Source organism: Nicotiana sylvestris, chromosome 3 (assembly GCF_000393655.2).
Source record: "Nicotiana sylvestris chromosome 3, ASM39365v2, whole genome shotgun sequence".
In the NCBI taxonomy this organism is placed as follows: Eukaryota; Viridiplantae; Streptophyta; class Magnoliopsida; order Solanales; family Solanaceae; genus Nicotiana; species Nicotiana sylvestris.
Genome location: NC_091059.1, coordinates 56,855,330 through 56,878,432, shown reverse-complemented (window position 1 = coordinate 56,878,432; position 23,103 = coordinate 56,855,330). Strand labels below are relative to the sequence as shown.

Sequence of the window (23,103 nt, the reverse complement as noted above, 5' to 3'; positions counted from 1 at the left end):
CAATACCTCCACTCACATATCAACCAACTCCGAACTACCAAGCACCATCGCATACCAAGCTCTACCACCCACTTATCAATCACCTCCACCTCCCACATATCAGTCTACTTCACCCAGATATTCCCAACCCGCACATGTTTACCAAGCCTACAATACTCAACCATCCCGTTATCAATCACCTCCTACATGCCAAAACTTTCCTAGAGCTCGACCAAATTTCGATCATAGACCTCCTAAACAATACACAGACATTGTTGAACCTATTGACCAGTTGTACGAAAGACTCAAAGCTACTGGTTACGTCACCCCTATCCCTGCGGTAACCCCTGAGAACCCTTCTCAGTGGGTTAATCCAAACAAATTCTGTGCATACCATTCCGGCATGAAAGGACACACCATCGACAAATGTCTCTCTTTGAAAGACAAAATCCAGGCTTTGATTGACAACAAGATTATTATGACAAGGAACACGCTCCGAATATCCGCAATAACCCGCTGCCATACCACAAGGGTGGAGGCATTCACATGATTGAAATAGAGGATGATTGGGATCCCGAGGGATTGATCAGTTTGATCACAGAAGGTGATGACCCAAAGAAACCAATAGTTACTCTTAACCCGATCGTGATCCAGATTCAGCCCTCTGGGGATGCTGAGGTAAATATGTTAGTACCACTGGAATTTGAAACAACATCATTTGCAAAGACACCAGTGCCAATTGAGGTTGAATTCGTGTCTCTAGCAAATGCACCTGTACCATTCGAAGTTGCAGTTTTACCACCCAAGAAACATGCTCCGTTAGAGTGAAGATAGCCACGCCGATCCCAGTGGTGATGTCGACCACGATACCATTCCACACAAAGGCTATACCATGGGACTATACAGTTGAGGCAAGGAGGAAAGGCAAGGTTAGGATCGAAGAAACTGTTGTCGCATAGGGTATGACGAGAATTGGTAGGATCTATACCCCGGAACACCTAGCTGAGTCAAGAAAGCAGCTTCCAATCGGTCATCCATAATTGAGACAGGTCCAGACGATCTTTGGAGAAATATACAGGTCAAGGAATACTCGGTCATCTACCAGTTGAACAAAACACCGGCGCAGATCTCCATACTTGCTTTGCTACAAAATTCTAAGGCACACAAGAATGCTCTGTTGAAGTTGCTGAGTGAAGCATACGTGCCAAACAACATTACTGGCGGAGAAATGGCTAACATGGTCGGACAGTATTGGAGAGTCACAAAATTACTTTTCATGAGGATAAGCCACCGCCTGAAGGGTTGGGGCACAACAATGCACTGCACGTCACTGTGCAATGCGAGGATTACTTTATCACCAGGATCCTGATTGATGGGGGTTCTAGCCTCAGCATTTTTCCACTGGTAACACTTAAGAAATTGGGCAAAGGATTGCACGAAATAAAGGACAGAGCTATCAACGTGAAAGCCTTCGACGACTCCCAAAGATCCACCATTGGGGAGACTAGTCTGTGTTTGCAAATGGGGCAAACTTGGTTTGATGTTGACTTCCAAGTGATAGACGTACCGACATCTTACAATCTGCTGCTAGGATGACCATGGATTCATGCTGCTGGGGCTGTGGCATTGACACTGCATCAGGCAGTGAAATTCGAATGGAACCATTAAGGGGTAATCATTCACGGCGACGGAAGCAATCCTATATACAGTTGCCAGACCATTTCGTTAATCGAAGGAAGAAGGAAGCTAGGAGGAGAAACTTACCATCACATCGAAAGGGTAAATTCTGTTGACAAAGACAAATGATGGGATAACAAGATCGAGAGTATATTGAATTGGTGTGGGTAAGAACCTGGCAAAGGGCTCGGTAAAAGCCTCCAAGGAATCGTTAAGCCCATAAAACTCAAGAAGCATAGCACCACCTTTAGTCTGGGATATGAGTGCACCTGGGAGGAATTCAACCACTGGTCGCCACCATGGCGCGGTCCTTACTATCCACTAGAGCAGCCAGTACCACACTTGGAGCGGACTTTCCAACCGGCCGGAGTTATCTATGGGTTAGAAGAAGAAGAAGCACTTGCAACGGTGAGGAATTTGTTCCTAGAAGACAATGACATGGACTGTTATGTTGTTCTCGAGGAGAAGGGGAAGGAAGGCCCTTCCATACAAGCCATAAGTAGAAGGGCCCGCCTCAATAACTAGACCATCAAGACAACCAGAGCCCGACGAGCCTTGGGGTAGCTAGGCTAAAACATGCACTGTTTTAATTTACTGAAAGATTTTATTTTCCCATGTTTTCAATTCCTGCAATAAGATCTCCAATGTTTAAAACAATTATGCAATTTATCAAAGGATTTTGATTTTTCTTATGAATTAACACTTATTACTATTGTTTTCTCTCATTACTTTACTTATACAACATTACTATTACTTATCTTGATGAATCGATAACTGTGACATGCAACGAGACAACACAACAAACAGACATAGATTCAGATGAAGATGATATACCAGAAGAGATTGTTAAAGAAATCGAAAGTTTTGAGAACAGACCTAAGTCCAACTTGGATGAGACTGAGGTCGTTAACCTGGGAGATGCAGAGAATGTCAAAGAAACACGAATCAGCGTCCATTTGTCACCATCAGAAAAGGAAGAGTACACAGAATTTCTAAGGGAATATGAGGACATATTCGCCTGGTCATATGACGACATGACTGGTCTGATTACATCTATTGTGACTCACAAACTGCCAACCAATCCAACATGTCCACCAGTAAAGCAAAAGCTCAGAAAGTTCAATCCTGATATGAGTCTGAAAATCAAAGAAGAAGTCACTAAGCAGGTCAAAGCTAAAGTTCTCAAGGTAGTAGAATATTCAACATGGTTAGCCAACATCGTGCCAGTACCAAAGAAGGACGGGAAGGTCAGAGTCTGTGTCGACTACCAGGATCTCAACCGGGCCAGTCCGAAAGACAACTTCCCTTTGCCGAATATACACATCCTGATCGACAATTGTGCCAAGCATGAGCTGCAGTCATTTGTAGATTGTTTTGCTGGGTATCATCAGATCTGGATGGATGAAGAAGATGCTGAGAAAATAGCTTTCATTACACCATAGGGGATATACTGTTACAAGATGATGTCGTTTGGATTAAAGAATGCTGGGGCCACCTACATGAGGACCATGGCTACCATTTTCCATGATATGATACACAAGGAGATAGAGGTATACATAGACGATGTTATCATCAAGTCCAAAAAGGCCACTAATCACATGGAAGATTTGAGGAAGTTCTTCAATAGATTGAGAAGGTACAACCTGAAACTGAATCCCGCAAAGTGTGCATTCGGGGTTCCTGTTGGGAAACTACTTGGTTCATTGTGAGTCGCTGAGGAATAGAACTGGATCCATCAAAGGTCAAAGCTATTCAAGAATTGCCGCCGCCAAAGAACAAGAAGGACGTGATGAGTTTCTTGGGGAGACTTAACTACATCAGCCGGTTCATAGTACAATCTACGATTATCTGTGAGCCAATCTTTAAGATGTTGAAGAAGGACGCCGCTACCAAATGGACTGATAACTGCCAAAAAGCTTTCAACAGAATCAAGGAGTACTTGTCAACACCATCTGTCTTGGTCCCGCCAGAGTCAGGTAGACCTCTATTACTTTACCTTGCAGTATTGGATGGAGATTTCGGTTGCGTTCTGGGGTAGCATGACGAAATAGGGAGGAAGGAATAGGTCATCTATTACCTCAGTAAGAAGTTTACCCCGTATGAGGCCCGGTATTCTCTGTTAGAGTGCACTTGCTGTGCTTTGACTTGGGTAGCTTAGAAGTTGAGGCACTACTTCTGTGCCTATACTACATATCTCATATCAAGGATGGATCATTTAAAGTACATCTTCTAGAAGCCCATGCCCACTGGCAAGCTAGCCAAGTGGCAAATCCTGTTGAGCAAATTTGACATTGTTTACGTCATTCAGGAGGCAATCAAGGGACAGGCACTAGCAGATCACCTTGCTGAAAACCCCATGGACGGAGAATACGAACCCCTAAAAACGTATTTTCCTGATGAAGAGGTATCGTTCATAGGAGAAGACATTGTGAAATCCTATGACGGCTGGAGAATGTTTTTCGATGGAACAGCAAATTTCAAAGGAGTTGGCATAGGAGCAGTCCTAGTATCAGAAACCGGTCAGCATTATCCGGTGTCCGCCAAGCTCAGGTTTTCCTGCACCAACAATATTGCCAAGTATGAAGACTGCATCCTAGGGCTCAAAATGGCCACTGACATGAGCATTCAAGATTTGCTAGTGATCGGAGATTCAGACCTACTTATACATCAGATCCGGGAAGAATGGGTAACCAAGAACTCCAAGATACTCTCGTATCTGCACTATGTACAAGAATTGAGAAAGAGGTTCACAAATATGGAATTCCAATATGTTCCCAGAGTCCAGAATGAGTTCGCCGATGCATTGGCAACCCTGCCCTCTATGATACAACATCCAGATAAAAACTTCATTGATCATATTCTGGTAAAGGTCCATGATCAGCAAGCCTATTGTGCTCAAGTTGAAGAAGAAGCAGACGAAAAGCCTTGGTTTCATGATATCAAAGAATACTTGGCGAAAGGAGAATACCCGGAACTTGCAAATCCCACCCAGAAGCGCACACTTCAGAGGTTATCCAATAATTTCTTTCACAGTGGAGGAATCCTGTATAGGAGGACTCCTGATTTGGGATTACTAAGGTGTGTCGACGCAAAAGAAGCATCCAAGCTATTAGAGGATATTCATGCAGGGACCTGCGATCTACATATGAACGGTTTTGTCTTAGCAAAGAAGATACTCCGTGCTGGTTACTTTTGGATGACTATGAAAACGGACTGCATCCAGTATGTCTGGAAATGCCACCGCTGTCAGATACATGCAGACATGATAAAGGTACCTCCAAATGAGCTTAATGCAACAAGCTCACCATGGTCGTTCGCCGCCTGGGGAATGGATGTTATTGGACCAATCGAACGTGCCGCATCAAACGGGCTTAGGTTTATCTTGGTAACAATTGACTATTTTACCAAATGGGCTGAAGCAGCATCTTATAGAGCAGTAATCAAGAAGGTCGTGGTAGACTTTGTCCGCGACGGCATTGTTTGTCGATTCGGGATTCCAGAGTCAATCATTACCGACAACGGCTCCAACCTCAACAGTGACTTGATGAAAGCCATGTGTGACACTTTCAGAATCAGACACAGGAATTCTATAGCCTACAGACCCCAGATGAATGGAGCAGTAGCCGCCAATAAGAATATCAAGAAGATATTGAGGAAAATGATAGAGAAGCATAAACAATGGCACGAGAAGTTATCATTTGCTCTTCTAGGGTACCACACCACAGTCCGCATATCAACTAGGGCAACCCCCTATATGCTGGTTTATGGTACAGAAGCAGTCATTCCTGCCGAGGTAGAAATTCCCTCCCTGAGGATCATATAGGAAGCTAAGCTCAACAACGCAGAGTGGGTGAAAAAGTGTTATGAGCAGCTAGCACTCATAGACGGAAAGAGGATGAATGCAGTTTGTCATGGTCAACTTTATCAGAACAGAATGTCTAGAGCCTTCAACAAAAGAGTCAAGCTAAGACAGTTCACACCGGGGCAGCTGGTGTTAAAGAAAATCTTTCCACATCAAGATTAAGCTAAAGGGAAATTCTTTCCCAACTGGCAGGGTCTATACATGGTTCACCGGGTTTTGACAGGAGGAGCCCTAATACTTGCAGAAATGGACGGAGAAGTCTGGCCAAAGTCAATTAATTCGGATACAGTCAAGCATTACTATGTGTAATCTTTATGCTTTCCTATATGATGTAATTTGAACTACGTCTGACCTGATTCTCCTTTAAGAGGGGATACGTAGGCAGCCCTATGGGTTCGGTCACAATGCAATAAATTTTTTATTTCCCCCGAAATTGGAAACTGGGGCAGAATTTTGAGGAGGACCCTCAAAATTCCAAAGTAATTTCAGCCAATCGTCGCAAACAACAGTTAAAAGCATCAACCCAGTAAACTGGGGCAGAATTTTGAGGAGGACCTTCAAAATTCCGTAACAAGAAGGGTTGCAATGTCTTGAACCACGTCGCAGTCGTTGGTTTATCAAAAGAAAACTATTCTTGATTATGTTTTTATGTATGCCTTTACTAAATCATGCATGTTTATTACCAAAATTGCCTTGTTTGGCAATGCTACCCCAATGATACATGCAATATCACCAGATTAAAGTCGAGCAGGTCAAGCAGAGCTAGCGGGAATACGAAATAACCTCCCCTCTTTACAAAACTCACCATTTTTCTTTGGATGCAGGAACTTGAGTTGCAAAATCATCGAATATACTATACACTCACGAGACTCACATTGCTCAGAAATACAACTCTCAGAACTGTGCACTTACTCACAGCTTCTATCCGCACACAGTGTCCCCAGCTGACACAGTATCCCCAGCAGTCGCAATAACGCAATCCGCTATCAGCTAAGAAATTCTATTATCATTTTGCCCTTTTACTTCTTGCATAAGGCTACCATTCTGCCTTCCGAGGTTAAGCTCTACCTCCGTATGCACTCTTGCATTGCATAAGGCTACCATTCTACCTTCCGAGGTTAAGCTCTACCTCCATCTGCATGGCTGAAAGATCGCTACCTTTACATTTGCATGGCTGAAAGATCGCCGCCTTTACATTTACATGACTGAAAGATCGCTACCTTTACATTTGCATGGCTGAAAGATCACCACCTTATTTGCATGGCTGAAAGATCGCCACCTTTACATTTGCATGGCTGAAAGATCGCCACCTTTACATTTGCATGGCTGAAAGATCGCCACTTTTACATTTGCATAGCTGAAAGATCGCCGCCCTATTTATATTTGCATGGCTGAAAGATCGCCACCTTTACATTTGCATGGCTGAAAGATCACCACCTTATTTGCATGGCTGAAAGATCGCCACCTTGTTTGCATGGCTGAAAGATCGTCACCTTTACATTTGCATGGCTGAAAGATCGCCACCTTTATATTTGCGTGGCTGAAAGATCGCCACCTTATTTGCAGGGCTGAAAGATCACCACCTTTTGCATTTGCATGACTAAAAGATCGCCACCTTTACATTTGTATGGCTGAAAGATCGCCGCCCTATTTACATTTGTATGGCTGAAAGATCGCCACCTTTACACTTGCATGGCTGAAAGATCACCACCCATTGCATCCCATCGGGTGAAAGATCATCACCTACTGCATCTCATGGGATGAAAGATCGCCAAATCATCCGAAGGTGTCATTGTTCGGAGGCACCATTTTCATAGCCCGAGAACACCATATCATGGCCTGAGGACCCATTTTAATCTTTTGCATATCATTATTCAAAGGCATCATAGTTCGGAGGCATCATTCGCATAGCCCGAAAGCATCATTTCATGACCTACGAATCCTTTATTATACGCTTCATGGCCCAGGACATCATGGTCTGAGGACGTCATCCTAACCGTCCAAAGACAGCATTCATGGTCTGACGGGAACTTGCATCATGTTTAAATTTATGCACAATATACGCTCGCATTGCTCATTTGCAGGTAAACCGACGAGCAACGACCATCTCAGCAGGAACGATCCCGCTCCAGTTCCCGCAGCCCTATTAGACTTTGACCATACACCCCATCCTCAATATCGCGTCCGTATTTGAAAAATCTCCATCGGCATACTCCGTCAGCGGATCCTGAACTACATATGACCCGATTCCTGTAAGACCTGGGATATGTAGGCAGCTCAGAAGCCAGAGTATGACCTAAGTCTCCTCGAACCATTTCGTTCGGTCAAAATTGGCCATCATATCTTTACCCGACAACTCTTTCATCATTCCCGCATAAAGAAAGATAGCTGTTGATACCCAATTTTTCTCTGTATATTTTTATATGCAAATTACCTTTCAAATAGCATATGTATGCATATATAAGTATGTCTAAGGGTTTTCTTATTTTTCATTAATTTTTTAAAAAAATTAGATCAATTTATTGCCCTATTTTATCAAGCAATACCCAATAATTATTCCCAAAATTGTCATTTTGGCAATTCACTTGTTATATTCTCATATTTATACTAAAATATAGCTAACATAATTTTTGCATAATTTTACAAATTCATTTAGTATTTTTAAGAAGCTAAATTGCATATAATTGCAATATTAGCCTATTTTAAGATTTAATTGTGTCTATAATTATAAAATTGACTCCAGTATTTTTATTTTTATAATTATATATTATTAATCATTTTAGTACCTTTAAATTATTTCCAAAAATTATTTTACTATTTTTTATAAAATAAATAAGGAAAAATGGCTATTTAAATGATAGCCCATTTGTATTTCAATTTTCGCCAGATTGGGCACCCCTAATTGAACCCAATTTCAGATCCCATTACCCGGCCCAAATCTTAAGTTTACCTGACCCACGACCCTCTTAATAACCCGCCTGGATCCCTCTTTCAATCCCAACCGTTGATCATTTAGATCAACAGATCATACTCACCCTTTCCTTTTTAATTTCCCAATACCCCCAAACCCTAATCATTTCTCACCGGTAGCCGGCCCCGGATTCCCCTTCTCCCAAATTTTCTCTCAGAAACACTAGTTGCCTCCCTCCACTTCCACCCTAAAACCACCGGAATCCATGGCTTCCAAGGCCATAGAAGTCCTATACCGGCCTCCTATAACTCCTACAAGTTTGGTTACTGAAGTTTCAAGGCCTGACCACGAAGAAGCTTGGCCCAGAGCTTGTTTGATTCGAGTTCTATGGCCACCTCCGGCCTTGCTCCGGCAAGCCATGGCTATTCGAGCCTAATCTCGACTTCTCCTGCTCAGATCAACGACTATCCAAGCCTTTCTCACCATCTGGCTTCTTCTGAAACCCTAACTTTTGAGGTTCTTCTGATTTCTTTAGATCTGTTCTAGACCCATGTTTTCCCTAAACTTTTAAACGGTTTCTCGAGATTTCTTTCAACAAACTATGCTTTCAAAGCCTTTATCTTTCCGATTTAGGGTTTTTGTTAAGTTATATAGATGCTTCTCTGATTTTCTTTTTCGCTTGTGTGTTTCTTCTACTATGTTTCTTATTAGTTTCTTCTACTGTGATTTTTATGTGTCTCTCCTAGTGTGTTCTTACGAGTTCTTCTACTGTGTCTTCCTATGTGTTTCTTCTACTATGTTCTTTTGAGTTCTTTTACTGTGTTTCGCATATTGTTCTTTTACTATATTTCTCATGAGTTTCTTCTACTGAAAGATGCATGTTAAAGGTCTCAGTTCCTTTCTGAAATCTCTGAACTTGTTTCGTTAGTATCTTTTCCTTGATTACTTGTCCTTTCATCTCTACACTCGATTGATGGCAAGAACCCTAGAATTTGGGGATTCATTCGAGTTTTGAGACCATTGGCTATGTGATTTGTTTGTTCTTCATCTCTGAACTTGTTTGATTTCAAAAGAAAAAAGCCCTAATTTCTTTGAACCTATTTCGAGTTTCTGAAGTTATCTCATCTACTACTCGATTAGGCTTCCAAAGCTTTGTTTCAACCTTTGTTTCTTTATATGGTTTTGATTCCCTATTAAACTCTTCTAAGGTCTTTCTACTGGACCCTTTGTATGCTATTTGATACTCTCTCTTTTCTACATTGCTGAGTTACTAAGATTGACCTATGTGACTATCATGTTCCTATATTCTACTACTTACTGATTTTGCAATTGCATGACATTTTTCTTTGTCCTAAATTCAGCCTCGCATACTTGTGTGCTCTTTATATGTGCTGAACTTCCCTATAAAATGGCTTTCAATTTCTGATTAATTTCAGACTTCCTTTGTGTAAGCCTGATTGATTTCTTTCCTTGTTTGCTGATTTCCCTGTTACTTGGTCGAAAACTTTCCTTAGCCTTTCTGGCTTGGTTTATTCATGGACCAGTAATTACAAATCTCTGACTCCTTGATTTACTATGTACTAATTGATTTTTACCTTATTTATTTAATCATGTATTTCAAAATTCTTCCCTTAAGTAAACTCTTATGTATCTACCCCTAATTGCCTACTTTGCACAATGTACTTTTTTTATCCCTTTCCTTAAATAATTTTGTTCATTATCGTTTAAGTTTAAACTCCTTAATTAAAGGAAGTCTCATACTAATTGATTTTAATTGATTCTCAGTTCCTTAATTATTTTCTTGCCTTCTCTCCGCCTGTCTTCACACTATAAATACTTGCTCTTCATTGACACCAACACTCGTAGTTTTCTGAACTCATACTCACACTTAAAAGTATTCTCTCTTGTTACTTTTGGCATGTTTGCAAATACTGCTGCCTGCTTCTCTCTCTATTTGCTTTCTTTGAACTGGTATGTTCTAATTAAGATCCAGCACCACAATAATGTGTTTGTTTAACATTTTTTCCTCCTGTCTGCCTACTGCTTGTGTTTAGTTCAATACTTATTTAGCATTCTCCTTCTGCCTGTTCTGCCCCTATTGTGTATTCTAAGTGTGTTTGATAATGATGGTTGTTTGAGGCATGACAACATTAAAGTGTTGTTGTCTATGACTCAAATTTGATCCCCTGGATCATAACCTCATGCTACCATTGTATGTTGTATATTCTGTTGGTTTTGTGAGCATAACAACATTCCCTATTGCTGCGTATGCTCAAAATCAATTAATGCCCAGGCACAAAGGCTCTCTGCAATCAGTACCCAACCCCTGAATCCCTTTTGTGTGAAGTTATTATTTCTGTAGCACCCCTTTCCCTTTTCCTTTACTCCCCTAGTTCTTCAAGTTCTGTTCTTCACTTGCACACTTTCTTAGTCTTTAAGTTCTGCTCCCCTCTTGTGAGCCTTGCCTTGGGACCCTTTGAGCTCCCTCTGAACTTGGACACTTGAGGGATGGCCCTTCCACACTACATTTATCCCTGTTCTAATACATTTGGGTGTGAGCATTGCCTAGAGTCTCATTGACGCTCTTAGGGAACTTTGACACACTCAATCCTAGTTGTACTTTCATTTATATTTTTCTAATGTATTCTTATTTTATTCCGGGATGTAATAATTTGTAATAAACTCTTGGGGATGGTTAGTGAAAAAGGTGGGTAACTAAGTATGCAAAGGGTAGATACCATAGGGATTTTGAATTCTGTATATTCAAATGCATATAGAAATCATGCCTATAGTTCGTTTTTAATTCTGCATATCCCAATTGTCACATAGATACCATGTCTATAGGTATTTTGAATTCTGCATACTCAAATGCATATAGACATCATGCCTATAGGTCGTTCTGAATATCCATTCTCATATAGAAATCATGTCTATAGGTATTTTGAATTATGCATATTCAAATACATGTAGAAGTCATGCCTATAAGATTGTTCAATTCTGCATATTCCATTACATCTAGATACCATGCTCATAGGTTTAAAACAAATTCTGCATCTAGATACTATGTCTATAAGGTTTAAAAAAAAACAGCAATGTATAGAAAGCACGCCTATAGGGGTTTCTAATAAAAAATCTGATTCACCCAGTAATAATGTCTACTATCAGCCGCAGGACTTTTAATCAGTTCGTTAAATCCCGCCTCTCTTTTAACAATATGATTCTATCACTTAGCAAGTTTAACGAGTATGTATTCAAAACAGTTTACTTCGAGCCTGGTTGTTTCCTTGTTTTCTGAATCCAGTAGATACCATGCCTATAGGATCCTTGTCCAACACTTAGTCAAGCCTTAGGGTAATAATTATAAACTGAATCTGCTTCTGTTAATAATTACAACCAGCAGGCAGGCCTAATTCAGACTTCTTATCTGAATTATGTGATAAGCTGAAATTGTCTCAACAATTTCCTCTCACTCATCTTTAATACCTTTTAAAATTAGACCTAAAACAATATGTGTAAGTCATGCTAATTACGTGCTTCATTATTTAAGGAGGTATATCTGAGCCTCTGTTTGTTATATGCTTTCCCCCAATTTGCAATATGTGTTTTTATATGTCGTCTTAGAGTTTTTACCTTTGAAACTACAAATAAGCCCAATATCCCTCCCTTTAGGATTAGTAGTCCTAAATGCCTCTGGGACTGACAAGATAGGGACGGGTAATAACATGCAATAAGTAAACGAGACCAACCCGCGCTTTAAATATATTAACGGGGTGGGAAGGGTAGATATGGATATGATGACCACGCGATAACGTCACGTGTAGCCCCTCATTGAGGAGTGATTACCGGACGTTGTGTGGGGTGATCCATATTTTTAGTAAACCTAGGACCTCCCCTTTCCATTACTCTTATTTCTTTAACATTTTCATTCTAGAATCCGCTTCCTAAAATTGCTCTTTTAAACTTTGTCTATTTTCAAACCTTTATATGTGAAATCCCTTCCTATTTGAGCTTTATTTGTCTACATGTTAATTGTACCCTAAACTCACAATAATTGTCTGGCCGGGAGCCACACTAGTGGATTCTGAGAGGTGCCTAACACCTTCCCCTTGAAATAATTTCAAGCCCTTACCCAATCTCTGGTTACTCAAATCAAACCCTCTTGGTGTCCTAATGCACCCTAATCATTAGGTGGCAACTCTTCAAATCAGACCCAATTCCCAAAAGGAATGAGTTGTCCCTCCAAATTTCATAAACCCGATTTCGCGAGGAAAAAGGGGGCGCGACAGTTAGTTAAAGGGACCGTTCTGATGACTTGCCTTAGGGTTTCTCCCAAAGGTGTTAATAGCCCGGACCCTTTTACATTAGAGGCTCCGTTCGTAAATAAGGTCCAAACCCCCGATGTCGATTTTGACACCATTACTGCCACTTTGGTTGCTAGAGGTAGCAATCTCGGACTGAAGTCGGCCATATAGGCAGCTAAGACTTGTGACTTAATCGATGTCCTTGGTTTATATTCTATGTCGAACTGACTCATTTCGACGGCCCATTTAGCCGACCTATGCCAGAGTTTGGATTTGTGAAGGATGTTCCGCAGAGAAAATGTGGTCACCATAGCTATCGTTTAACATTGGAAGTAGGGCCTTAGCTTTCGAGCGGCGACTACGAGAGCTAAGGCCAACTTATCCAAATGCGGGTAGCAAGTTTCTGCTCCCGTTTAAAGTTTTGCTAACGTAATAAATGGGAGATTGCGTACCTTCGTTCTCACGGAATAAAAGTGCACTTGCCGCTACTTCTGAGACTGCGAGGTAGACTAATAGTGTTTCGCCTTCCTTTGGTTTCGAAAGTAAAGGAGAGCTTGACAAGTACCTTTTCAAATCTCTCAAGTCCTGCTGGCACTCCGAGGTCCATTCGAAGTTGTTGTTTTTTTGAGCAGTGCGAAGAAACGGTGACCTTTTTCTAACGACCGGGAAATGAACCTGCTTAAAACGGCCAATCTTCCCGTGAGCCATTGGACGTCCTTCACACTTGACAGCTAGACCGAAATGTCTTTGATGGCCTTGATCTTATCGGGGTTTACCTCAATCCCCCTTTGTGATACCAGGAATCCCACGAACTTTCCAAAACTGACCCCGAACGCGCATTTCTCAGGGTTAAGCTTCATGTTATGCTTCCTTAGGATGTCAAAGGTCTCTTGTAGATGCTTAAGGTGGTCACTAGTATTCAAAGACTTAACGAGCATATCGTCTATATAAACTTCCATAGTTTTCCCTATTTGTTTTTTTCAAACATTTTGTTTGTGAGCCACTGATAAGTGGCTTCGACGTTCTTCAACCCGAAAGGCATCATATTATAGCAATATGTGCCGAAATTTGTTATGAACAAAGTCTTTTCCTGATCCTCCGGGTTCATCTAAATTTGATTGTACCTAGAATAAGCATCGATAAAACTCATTAACTCATGCTCGACTGTCGCATCGATCATTTGATTGATATTTGGCAGTGGGAGCGAGTCTTTTAGGCACGCCTTATTCAAGTCCTTATAATCTATGCACATGCAAAATTTATTGTTCTTCTCAAGAATTATGACTACATTAGCTAGCCAGTCTGGATACTTTACCTTTCGGATCAAACCGATATCAAGTAAGCGAGTTACCTCTTCTTTGACGAATTTATTCCTGACTTGCACAATAGGGCATTTCTTTTGTCTTACCGGAGGTATGTTGGGATCCAAACTTAACTTGTGTATGGCTACCTCCATCGGGATACCTGTCATATCTGCATGCGACCACACAAAACAAATCGACATTAGAAAATTAATAAAGCCAGACCTGAGCTCGGGGTGCAGTCGTGTCCTCAAGTAGAATTTCCTTTCTAAGAATTCATCAAACAAGGAAACTTGCTCGATCTCTTTTGCCATGGATTTTGTTGCATCTGTCTCTTCTGGTACCTGAAAATACCTTGGCACCTGATAAGATTCTGATGCTTTTACCCCCGGACTAACTTCATTCGATTCGAAGCGGGTGCCGGTTCCTATAGTTGCTATGCTGTGTGCTCCCTACCTTTGCTACCGGAGACTGAAATCCGCATTTATCTCTCTTATAGCCAGTTGGTCGCCCCTTACCTGTTTAAATCCTTTGGGCATTAGAAATTTTAGCAACTGATGATATGTTGATGGTACAATCTCATCTCGTGCAACCATGGTCTTCCCAGAATAATATTATAACCCATATCACCATCTACCACTTCAAAAAGAGTCATTTTCCTCACTCATTCAGTGTTCGTGGGCAATATAATCTCTCCTCAGGTTGTTACGCCCGCAAGGTTGAATCCGCTGATGAGTTTTGTGGCCGGAATAATGCTTCCGGTGAGTTTAGCTTGCTCCAATACTCTCCATTGTATGATATTGGCCAAACTTCCTGGATCCACTAGAACATGTTTGATTTTGAAGTCTAGCACTTAAAGAAATTACTAGTATGTATTCTTCCGTGAAAGTGATATTGTCTTCGGCAACTTCCCGAAGTCTCTTGCAATGGGTTATTGATACTTTTGTCTTTTTGCTACCGAGAAGGTGACCCCGTTGATCTCATTCCCCCCAAAGATCATGTTAATCATCTGACGCGGGGGATCTTTCCTTAATTTTGAGGGTTCCGCATTATCCGGTTACGACCGTAGTAGTTCTTGTCCCGGTCACTTAAGAATTCTCTGAGATGACCATTCTTCAATAGCGTTTCCACTTCTTCCCGGAGATGTCGGTAGTCCCCAGTCCGGTGGCCATTTGTCCTGTGATATTCACACCACAAGTTGGGATCCCTCTGGCTGGGATCAGATCTCATCGGCTTCGGGAACTGTGCTTCTTTGACATAGCTGATACCAACTCTACTACATTGATGTTGAAATTATATTATGATAGCCTGGGGTAAGAAGGATCCCGCATACCTGACACTTCTTTGTCCTGCAATGATCTATAGTTCCGACCGCGATCAGTCCTTCTGTCGGTAGCGAATCTGCTTGCTGATTGGAAGCCTCTGCCGCAGACTTCGGTCCGATCGTATGGCAAAAATCGGCCCCTCGAAGACCGTCTGTCCGTGTCAAAATCATCTTTTGATTTTTCTTTGTTCTTCTCCCATCTCTTTGCCGATGATGGGAAACCAACTTGATCATCTTCGATTCTTATCTTTTACTAGTACCGGTTGTGGACATCCACCCAAGTTGTTGCTTAGAACTCAAGCAATCTTTCCTTTAATTTTCTAGAAGCGTCCGAACTTCTCAGATTCAGACCCTTAGTGAATGCTTCAGCCGCACATTCATCCGTAATAGCCAAGAGCAACATCCTCTCCTTTTGGAACCGAGTAACAAACTCTCGCAGCAACTCGGATTCTCCTTGTGCAATTCTAAATATGTCGTCCTTTCAGGCTTGCACCTTTCTTGTCTCGGCATGAGCCTTAATTAAAGAATTCGCGAGCATCTCAAAGGAATCTATGGAATGCTCGGGTAATAATGAATACCACGTCAAAGCTCTCCTCATGAGAGTCTCTCAAATTTCTTTAGCAAAACAGATTCAATCTCGTAAGAAGCTAAATTATTCCCCTTCACGGCCGTTGTATAGGTGATAAAATGCTCCTTTAAGTCTGAAGTTCCATCATACTTTGGCACGTCAGGCATTTTAAACCGCTTCGAGATTAAGCTTAGTGTCGCTTTTGGTTTGTACGGACACTGAGTATACTTCTTTGAGTCTGGTCCTTTCAGTACCGGTGGTGCACCCGAGATTTGGTCCGTGCGGGCATTCACCTCTCTTATAAACCGTAAAAGTTCATTCTTAAAATGATCATTTTCGTTATTGGGGCCAAATCCCTTTCCCCCAGCTCCATCAGAACCAACCTCGCCCCTCGGGGTGTTGTTGTAGGAGCGTCGGGAAGAACTAGATATAGCCTATTTGCATTATTGGAAGCTCCCGATAATGCCCGGTTCAACTCCATCATAACCTTATCTTGCCATGTGAGGTGGTCTAGTATCATCACTTGTTCTTGTAGGACCCTTACCGCATCAACAACATGCTCTTCTTCAACATCATCGAGAGTTGCCTCTCGAACATGTCGTGGGTACCACCTGTCGTGGACCGACATGGCATCGTTCCCCTCATTGTGGGTGTCACTGATTGAACTCTTGAAATAAGGCTAGTTTCCTCGAACCTCAGTATTATGTGTGCTGTTAACACCGTTATCTGCCATTTCATATGATTTTTTCTAAGACAAACAATCAAAATACGTTAGTAATAAAGGCAAGGATCAACTTAATACACGAGTGTCTAGGCCCACGGTGGGTGCCAAACTGTTTGCTAGTAAAGCGGTACAGTTGAATTTATTTGTGGTTTCTAGATAAGTAAATTAATTTGATCCTAAAATAATAAAATAATTGAAGAAGTATGTAACACTTAGCCTTGATATGAAGACGAAATAATAGAAAATAATGATTCTGGTAGTGAGACCTACGGGCGTAACAATAATAAGAGCAAAAAGTAAGAAGATAAAATTGTATAGAGTTTTGAATAGATTATAGTATTTGTTTGCCAGAAAAGTTGTCCCCTTACAATGGTAATAGAGCTCACTATTTATAGTTACATCTAGGGAATAAGAACCTAGGATCAAGCCCTCGTCAATGCCAATTATGAGTGCCATTGAATAACGTGTAACGACAAACATGAATGCCATATCCTTTTATAACTAATAGTATACTAGATGCTGTGGAATATTCTCCATTTAATGCTACTAGGCGGAGGGTATTTATTGCCTCTTTATGAGTGTCATTCCTTCCGGTAACAAACGAGATAATTGCCTTCGATTCTGATTATCCCTCGCCTTAGGTTCCACGTGTCATTCTTTCAAGTGGCCACCTAGCGTAACATATTTTACAGTTAAGAATAAAAGAAAGCAAGTAATTTTATAATATAAGAGCAAATTATATCCTTTGAGTACATATGGTTTCTCGTTTCCTATAACAAATACTAATTCTCTTGTTTATATCTTTATTTAGGGAGACAAGATCCCCAAATCAAGCTCCTCTTGAATAAGAATAAAACCCGGAACTAAGCTCTTTAACAAGTAAGGTAAGTATACTTCCCTCTTTCATCATTTTTTTTCTGCTGGAAAACTAGAGAAATTTGTTCCATAATAATAAGAACTCACGAGACGGTGATCGGAAGCTGTGAGTTCGAGTTGTTCAACTTGTAGTGAACTGTTTTGGATTGTTTTGTGGGTTGTTTCGTGCTGTCATTGGGTTGTCTCTTGTTCTATTGTATATGTGGAGTTTGGGAGGAGAAAGGCGTAGAGAAACGCCACATAATAGTTGGGTGGTGGGCTGGTCATTCGTCTTTACATTTTCAGGCTGTTTGACACTAGTATGGTTGTCGTTTTGTGTAGAGTAAACTTGTAGTTGCTGTTATTGTTGTGTTATTTTGGAGGACTTCTAATCAAGGTATGTAATGACTATCCCTTTTGACCCCTTTCGGCATGAATTCTCCTAAAAGACAATTTTTCTAAAAGAAAAGCTTAATGAAACTTCTCGTTGTAAACACTCCACTCATGATATCATCTAGGTTCATATGTTTACCTTTGATGACGTTTTGTTGGTTGATGTTCAATAGTATATGTAATGACCCTACTAGTTATTTTTAGCTTTAGCACTTCATTCGGCAATTTGAGACCTTGAGCAACTTCATATGATGTATTGTGACTTGCATATATGATTAGTTTGATGTTCGTAGGGTTCGGGATTGATTTGACAGAATGATTCTTAATTTAGAAGCTTTAAGTTGGAAGAGTTGATCAAGGTCCAACTTTTGAGTAAACGACCTTGGAATCAGGATTTGATGGTTTCAATAGGTTTATGGTAATTTTGGGCTTGAGCGTATATTTGGATTTGAATTTGGATGTTCTAGAAGGTCTTGGTTCTATGTTGAAAGTTGAAAATTTGAAGAATTTGAGAGTTCACAAATTCGGCCGGGAGTAGATTTTAAGGCTATCGGGCTCAGATTGTTGTTCCAAAACTAGAATAGGTCCATTTTGTCCTTTGCAAGTTTGAATTCATTTCGGATTGATTAGACTTGAATCAAACGCTTGGTTCGAAGATGGAAGTTTGGGAACTTAAGAGATTGATCTTGGTCGATGATTCTTAGTTTTGATGTTAATTGTGGTGTTTTAAGCCTTTGGATAAGTTTGGATAATTGTTTTGGACTTATTGGCCTGATTGGATGGGGTCCCGTGGGGCTTAGGTGTTATTCGAGGTGGTCTCGGACCATTTTGTTTGTGTTGCATTGCTGATTTTTTGTGTTGTTCTGATGTGCTTCACGTTCTCGATCAATATAGCGCATTCAGCGTAGAGTATTCTAGGATGCTGGTAATTTTTTCATCGCATTCGCAGAGTATTGTAGATGATGGCTATCGTGTTCGCATAGATAACTTCACATTCGCAAAGTGTTGGAGAAGGCTGGTCAACAGCCTTTCGCGTTCGCGACTGGTCATTTGGGGTTTTTGCCTACACTTTAAGAGAGTGTATGTTAGGTATTTGAGTACCTATTTGGACCCGATTTTGGAAAATAATTTCACATTTGGACTCGGTAGGTTATGGGTCATCAAATTTTGGTATTGGTTTCATATTTCGGGCACGTGGGCCAGGGCTGACTTTTGGAAATTTCTTCAAAGATTGAAACTTTATGGATTGGGATCACTTCCTATAACATTGTGGACTTCCTTGGATGATGTTTGGCTTGGATTTGTGCGATTTGAGGGCTTGATCGAGGTTTTGATGCGATTCGAGGTTGAAGACAAGCCCGAATGAGGTGCATTGCCTAAGTTTGCTTTGAGGTCATTTTCCCGTTGGCTATGATATTTGTTATGTGTTTGGGGTAGCATATATGCGAGGTGATGAGTGTATATGCGTGCACCATGATTATTCATAATCCGGATAGATCTTAGGCTTTATATGCGTTGTATTGCTATCATGTTTCTTTGTATCATATTTTGTCCATTTGTATGACTACATGAGTTAATTTTCATGCGAGGAATCATGTCTAGGCTATTCTCTTATTTGTTTGAGACATGATAGGGTTGTTCTTACTATGTTGAACTATTTGCCTTAGCCATAGTCATACTGTTCAGTCATGATATTATATTTGCATGTTATATCTCTATCTTTATGCACTTTTTGTATGTTATCTCATATGCCCTTGGTGTCCTTGTGCATGACACGACTTTGAGTTGAATTGTGGCACATTGGTATATTGTATATGGTATATTGAATTATATTTGTGTAAGATATTATCATATGGAGACTTGAGCGGATTGGTGACTGATCTTGGCCATAGAGCCAATTTGATATTGACAATGAGGTGACGCATGCGCAAGACCCCATGTTGGGCTAAGTGGTATTGATTATGAGGTGACGCGTGCGCTAGGCCCCGTATTGTTTGACTTAGATCTGATCATCGCTTGGGCAAGGACCTTCCCCTCCAGAGTCAAATATTAACCGTGGGTGCAGGCATAGAGTCACATATGTGCTTGGACGAGGAACTTGTGTCAGGCACAAGTACAATATCGAGTATGTGTGTGTGCGTGCGCGTTGTGTTGATAATCTATTTTGTTGTCATGATCCCCATTTAGCTTTTGTGGGTTGGTATTTTATAACGTATTTTATATATATTGTTTACCGTGAAAATGGTAATAACAATTAGATTTGATTTTGTGGTTCTAAAAATACGTAATCTATTTTTATGCTAGTTGTTAGGCAATAGATGCTAAGTGAAAGATTAGAAACAATGAGATAATAACTTGCAGATAGTATAATAATCGAACCGAATGGCAGGAAATCGGAGCCTCGAGCTTGGGTACACGGGGCCTCGAGGTCGAGTTGAGTGCTCGGGCAGGGGCAGTCGATGAAGGATTAACAGTTATGATAAATTCGATGGCGGCTCTTTATGGTCAATAATGAGCAATAAATAGAACACAATAAATGTAAGCAATAAATGCAAGTAGTAGAATCAAGAGAATTTGTTAAGTTAGAAAGCAAAGAGAATGTTCTAGTATATTCAATATTGTGTATCAAATCCCCTAAAAAATGACAAGGGTCCCCTTTATATATGAGGGGAAAATCCCAATATGACACATGTGTAATTATTACATAAAGTAGCTGGTACAACCACTCAATCATCCTGATGCAGGTTGTCACTGTTTGCGCAGGCGTTGTCGGAAAATACTGCTCCTAGGGAATTTCCCGCTTACTTGCGATAAGCACCGGTTCATTCTGCCCCGACACCGGGCACGAAGAGTCCTCGAAGACTCCGAACCCCGAGCTACTCTCCGGGCCCCTCGAGGTGAAATTATGCAATGTCTCATCGATCGTAAAATTGATCTTCCCGATTTTAGCCGTATACAGATAGTCTCCGCGTTTCTCAGAGTAAAATGAAGAGAAATGTCCTCGAGATCTTCCCTCTCCGGTGCTTCCATCGAAACAAATAGTTGTGCGCTGCCAAGTGACTGATGTAATAGACAGGGCTTCCAAAGGTCGCGTCCACATAATCCTCAAAATCTTCGAATTAATTATAGTGGTTGGTTGTCCTTTGGTCTGCTCTAACCGCACATGTTAGGCTTCTATAAATACTTATTTCTTCGCCTATTTCTCTCTACTGCATCATGAGGCTTCCAACAGAGTTTTTCTTTCCTCTTACCCCTCTCCCGTATCCTTTTCTGAAATGTGATTTTTCATTTCTTCTTCGTAACCCTTTGGTAAAAATGGCGAACACTTCCACCTCTATTCTTTAGGAAGATGTGCCTTCTTCTTCCATGCTCTCCTCTGAGGGTAAAGCAATAGTGTTTCCTAGCGCTGCCTTTGAGACGACCTCTAATTTTAAGGTTGAGAGACCTTCTTCGAAGCCGGGGCAATGCAAACCCGCATCTCAATACGTCAGTTTAATAACGGACATCACAAGGGTGAAAATCGACTGTCGTTGGGGAGATGCGATGTTAGTATAGGTTCCTTCTCGGGGAGAGGATGTAACAATGTATAAGGCCGACTTCCTCAGTGTGTACACTTATCCATTTACCCTCGGCCCAGCTGTGCCATCCATGCCTTCGATAGACCCCGTGATCCTCGACTTCTGCAAACGATATGAAGTGACTCTCGGCCAAATTCATCCATCATTCTGGCGTATCGTTTACATGACCAGGTATTACACGAATATGATGGAGGGGATGCCCTTCACCCTTGACCATTTGATCAAAATGTATAGTTATCGACTCTTTCGCGGGCGCCTGATTAAGCTCCCTTGCCGGGCCTCGAGGGCCCTTTTTGCTTGCACCGATGAGGTTAGGAATGTGGGGGGTGGATGAGCCATTTTGTCCGAGTTAAGACTTCAGATTTGATCCCCGTAGAGAGGATGCCGTTCCTCGAAAGATGGAATATGAGGCATAAGTAGACATACTTAATTAACTGCCCATTTCTTCCTTTCGGATACACTTCCTCATGAACAGATTTCCTCCGCTGATACAGCTGCCACGACGTACCTTGATGCGGTAAGGAATCTTTCATGCTAGGTAGCTAAACTAGACTCGATTTGCTCATATGTCGAGTGCGTGTGGCGCGTTCTATCCAAGGCTCGATGGGAAGCCAAGGATCGCAGTGAAGCTTCATTTCTGCTGTAGTTTCAGTTTTACAAAAGTTGCTGCTAATTTCGCTCTTATTCCCCGTGCCTATTTTTGTATTTGAGCAGGTGTGGGGGAGGCCTTCTTGATGAGATAAACTCTGCCTAGTGAAGCGGGGTGCTCCAACACCCGACGAAAAGAGGAAAAAACGAGGGGGATCATCGACTTATCCTCCGAAATCCAAGAAAACCAGGGTGGAAGATACTAAGGATGATTCAACAGCCTTAATTCCAGAGGGATCGAGGAGTTCCCGAGCTAGAGGCGAAAGGAAAGATGATACTTTACAGCATCCGAAGGGAAAGAGGATTTGACTGTCTCTCATATTGTTGTATTGGCGGTTTCCGAATTTCGGTTCGGTTCTATTGTTGCCCCACCTCGGGCTGAAGAGGCCTGCGAGGGTGTATCGGGTGCTATTGCCGAGCCGATTGATGGCCAAAATTTTCCTCGAGCCGAGGTGAGCTTGGCAGGCGATCTAAGGGAGCCCAATTCCGAAGCACTTCAGAAGCAAGGGGCAACCCTGATTTACCCCGTCGAGGTTGTTGAAGTGAGTGATTCTCCTTCTGAATTGGCCTTTCCTCTGAGGGAGAGGCAAGATATCCCCAATATAGAGTCTCTCGGCATGGGGCGCCCACTAGTGATAAAGATATGTTCGAAAAGCCTTCTACTGCACTTGAGGAAAAGCCTGAGCCTGATATTTCGCTTATTTTTAATGAGATCGACAGGCTATGTGAGCAGGTAATCTATTTGAAAATTCTGCTTGGCGCTCTGACCTTTTTCCTTCTAACTTTATTTCTTTCATGGTTCCAGGCCAAGGTGCTTTATGACCAAACATTCGCCAATTTTGAAACCGATCTGACTTGCACGAGGGCGAACATAAGAAGCTTACCTCGGAAGCCGATGAGCTCAAGGCTCTTTCTACCAAGAGGGAGGAAGAACTCTGTGGCCTTCAGGATTGCTTGGAGGCGGCGTCCCGGGAAAAGGCTC

The 23,103-nt window shown here is 41.5% G+C and overlaps 1 protein-coding gene across 1 annotated transcript; it reads left to right on the top strand.

Annotated features, from left to right (window-relative positions):
• Nucleotides 1-1,577: 1,577 nt before the first annotated feature.
• LOC138887395 (uncharacterized) lies at nt 1,578-5,479 on the top strand. Its single transcript, XM_070169146.1, has 4 exons — nt 1,578-1,758; nt 2,464-2,753; nt 3,965-4,841; nt 5,079-5,479. Exons 1-4 carry the CDS (start codon nt 1,578-1,580, stop codon nt 5,477-5,479), a joined length of 1,749 nt encoding a protein of 582 aa, XP_070025247.1.
• Nucleotides 5,480-23,103: the final 17,624 nt, after the last annotated feature.

Coding starts and splice junctions, on each gene's coding strand:
- LOC138887395 (XM_070169146.1), top strand. CDS start 1,578: ATGGATTCATGCTGCTGGGGCTGTGGCATTGACACTGCATCAGGCAGT. Junction 1,759..2,463: donor CTTACCATCACATCGAAAGG/GTAAATTCTGTT, acceptor CACAACAAACAG/ACATAGATTCAGATGAAGAT. Junction 4,842..5,078: donor AAAGAAGATACTCCGTGCTG/GTTACTTTTGGA, acceptor GGGCTGAAGCAG/CATCTTATAGAGCAGTAATC.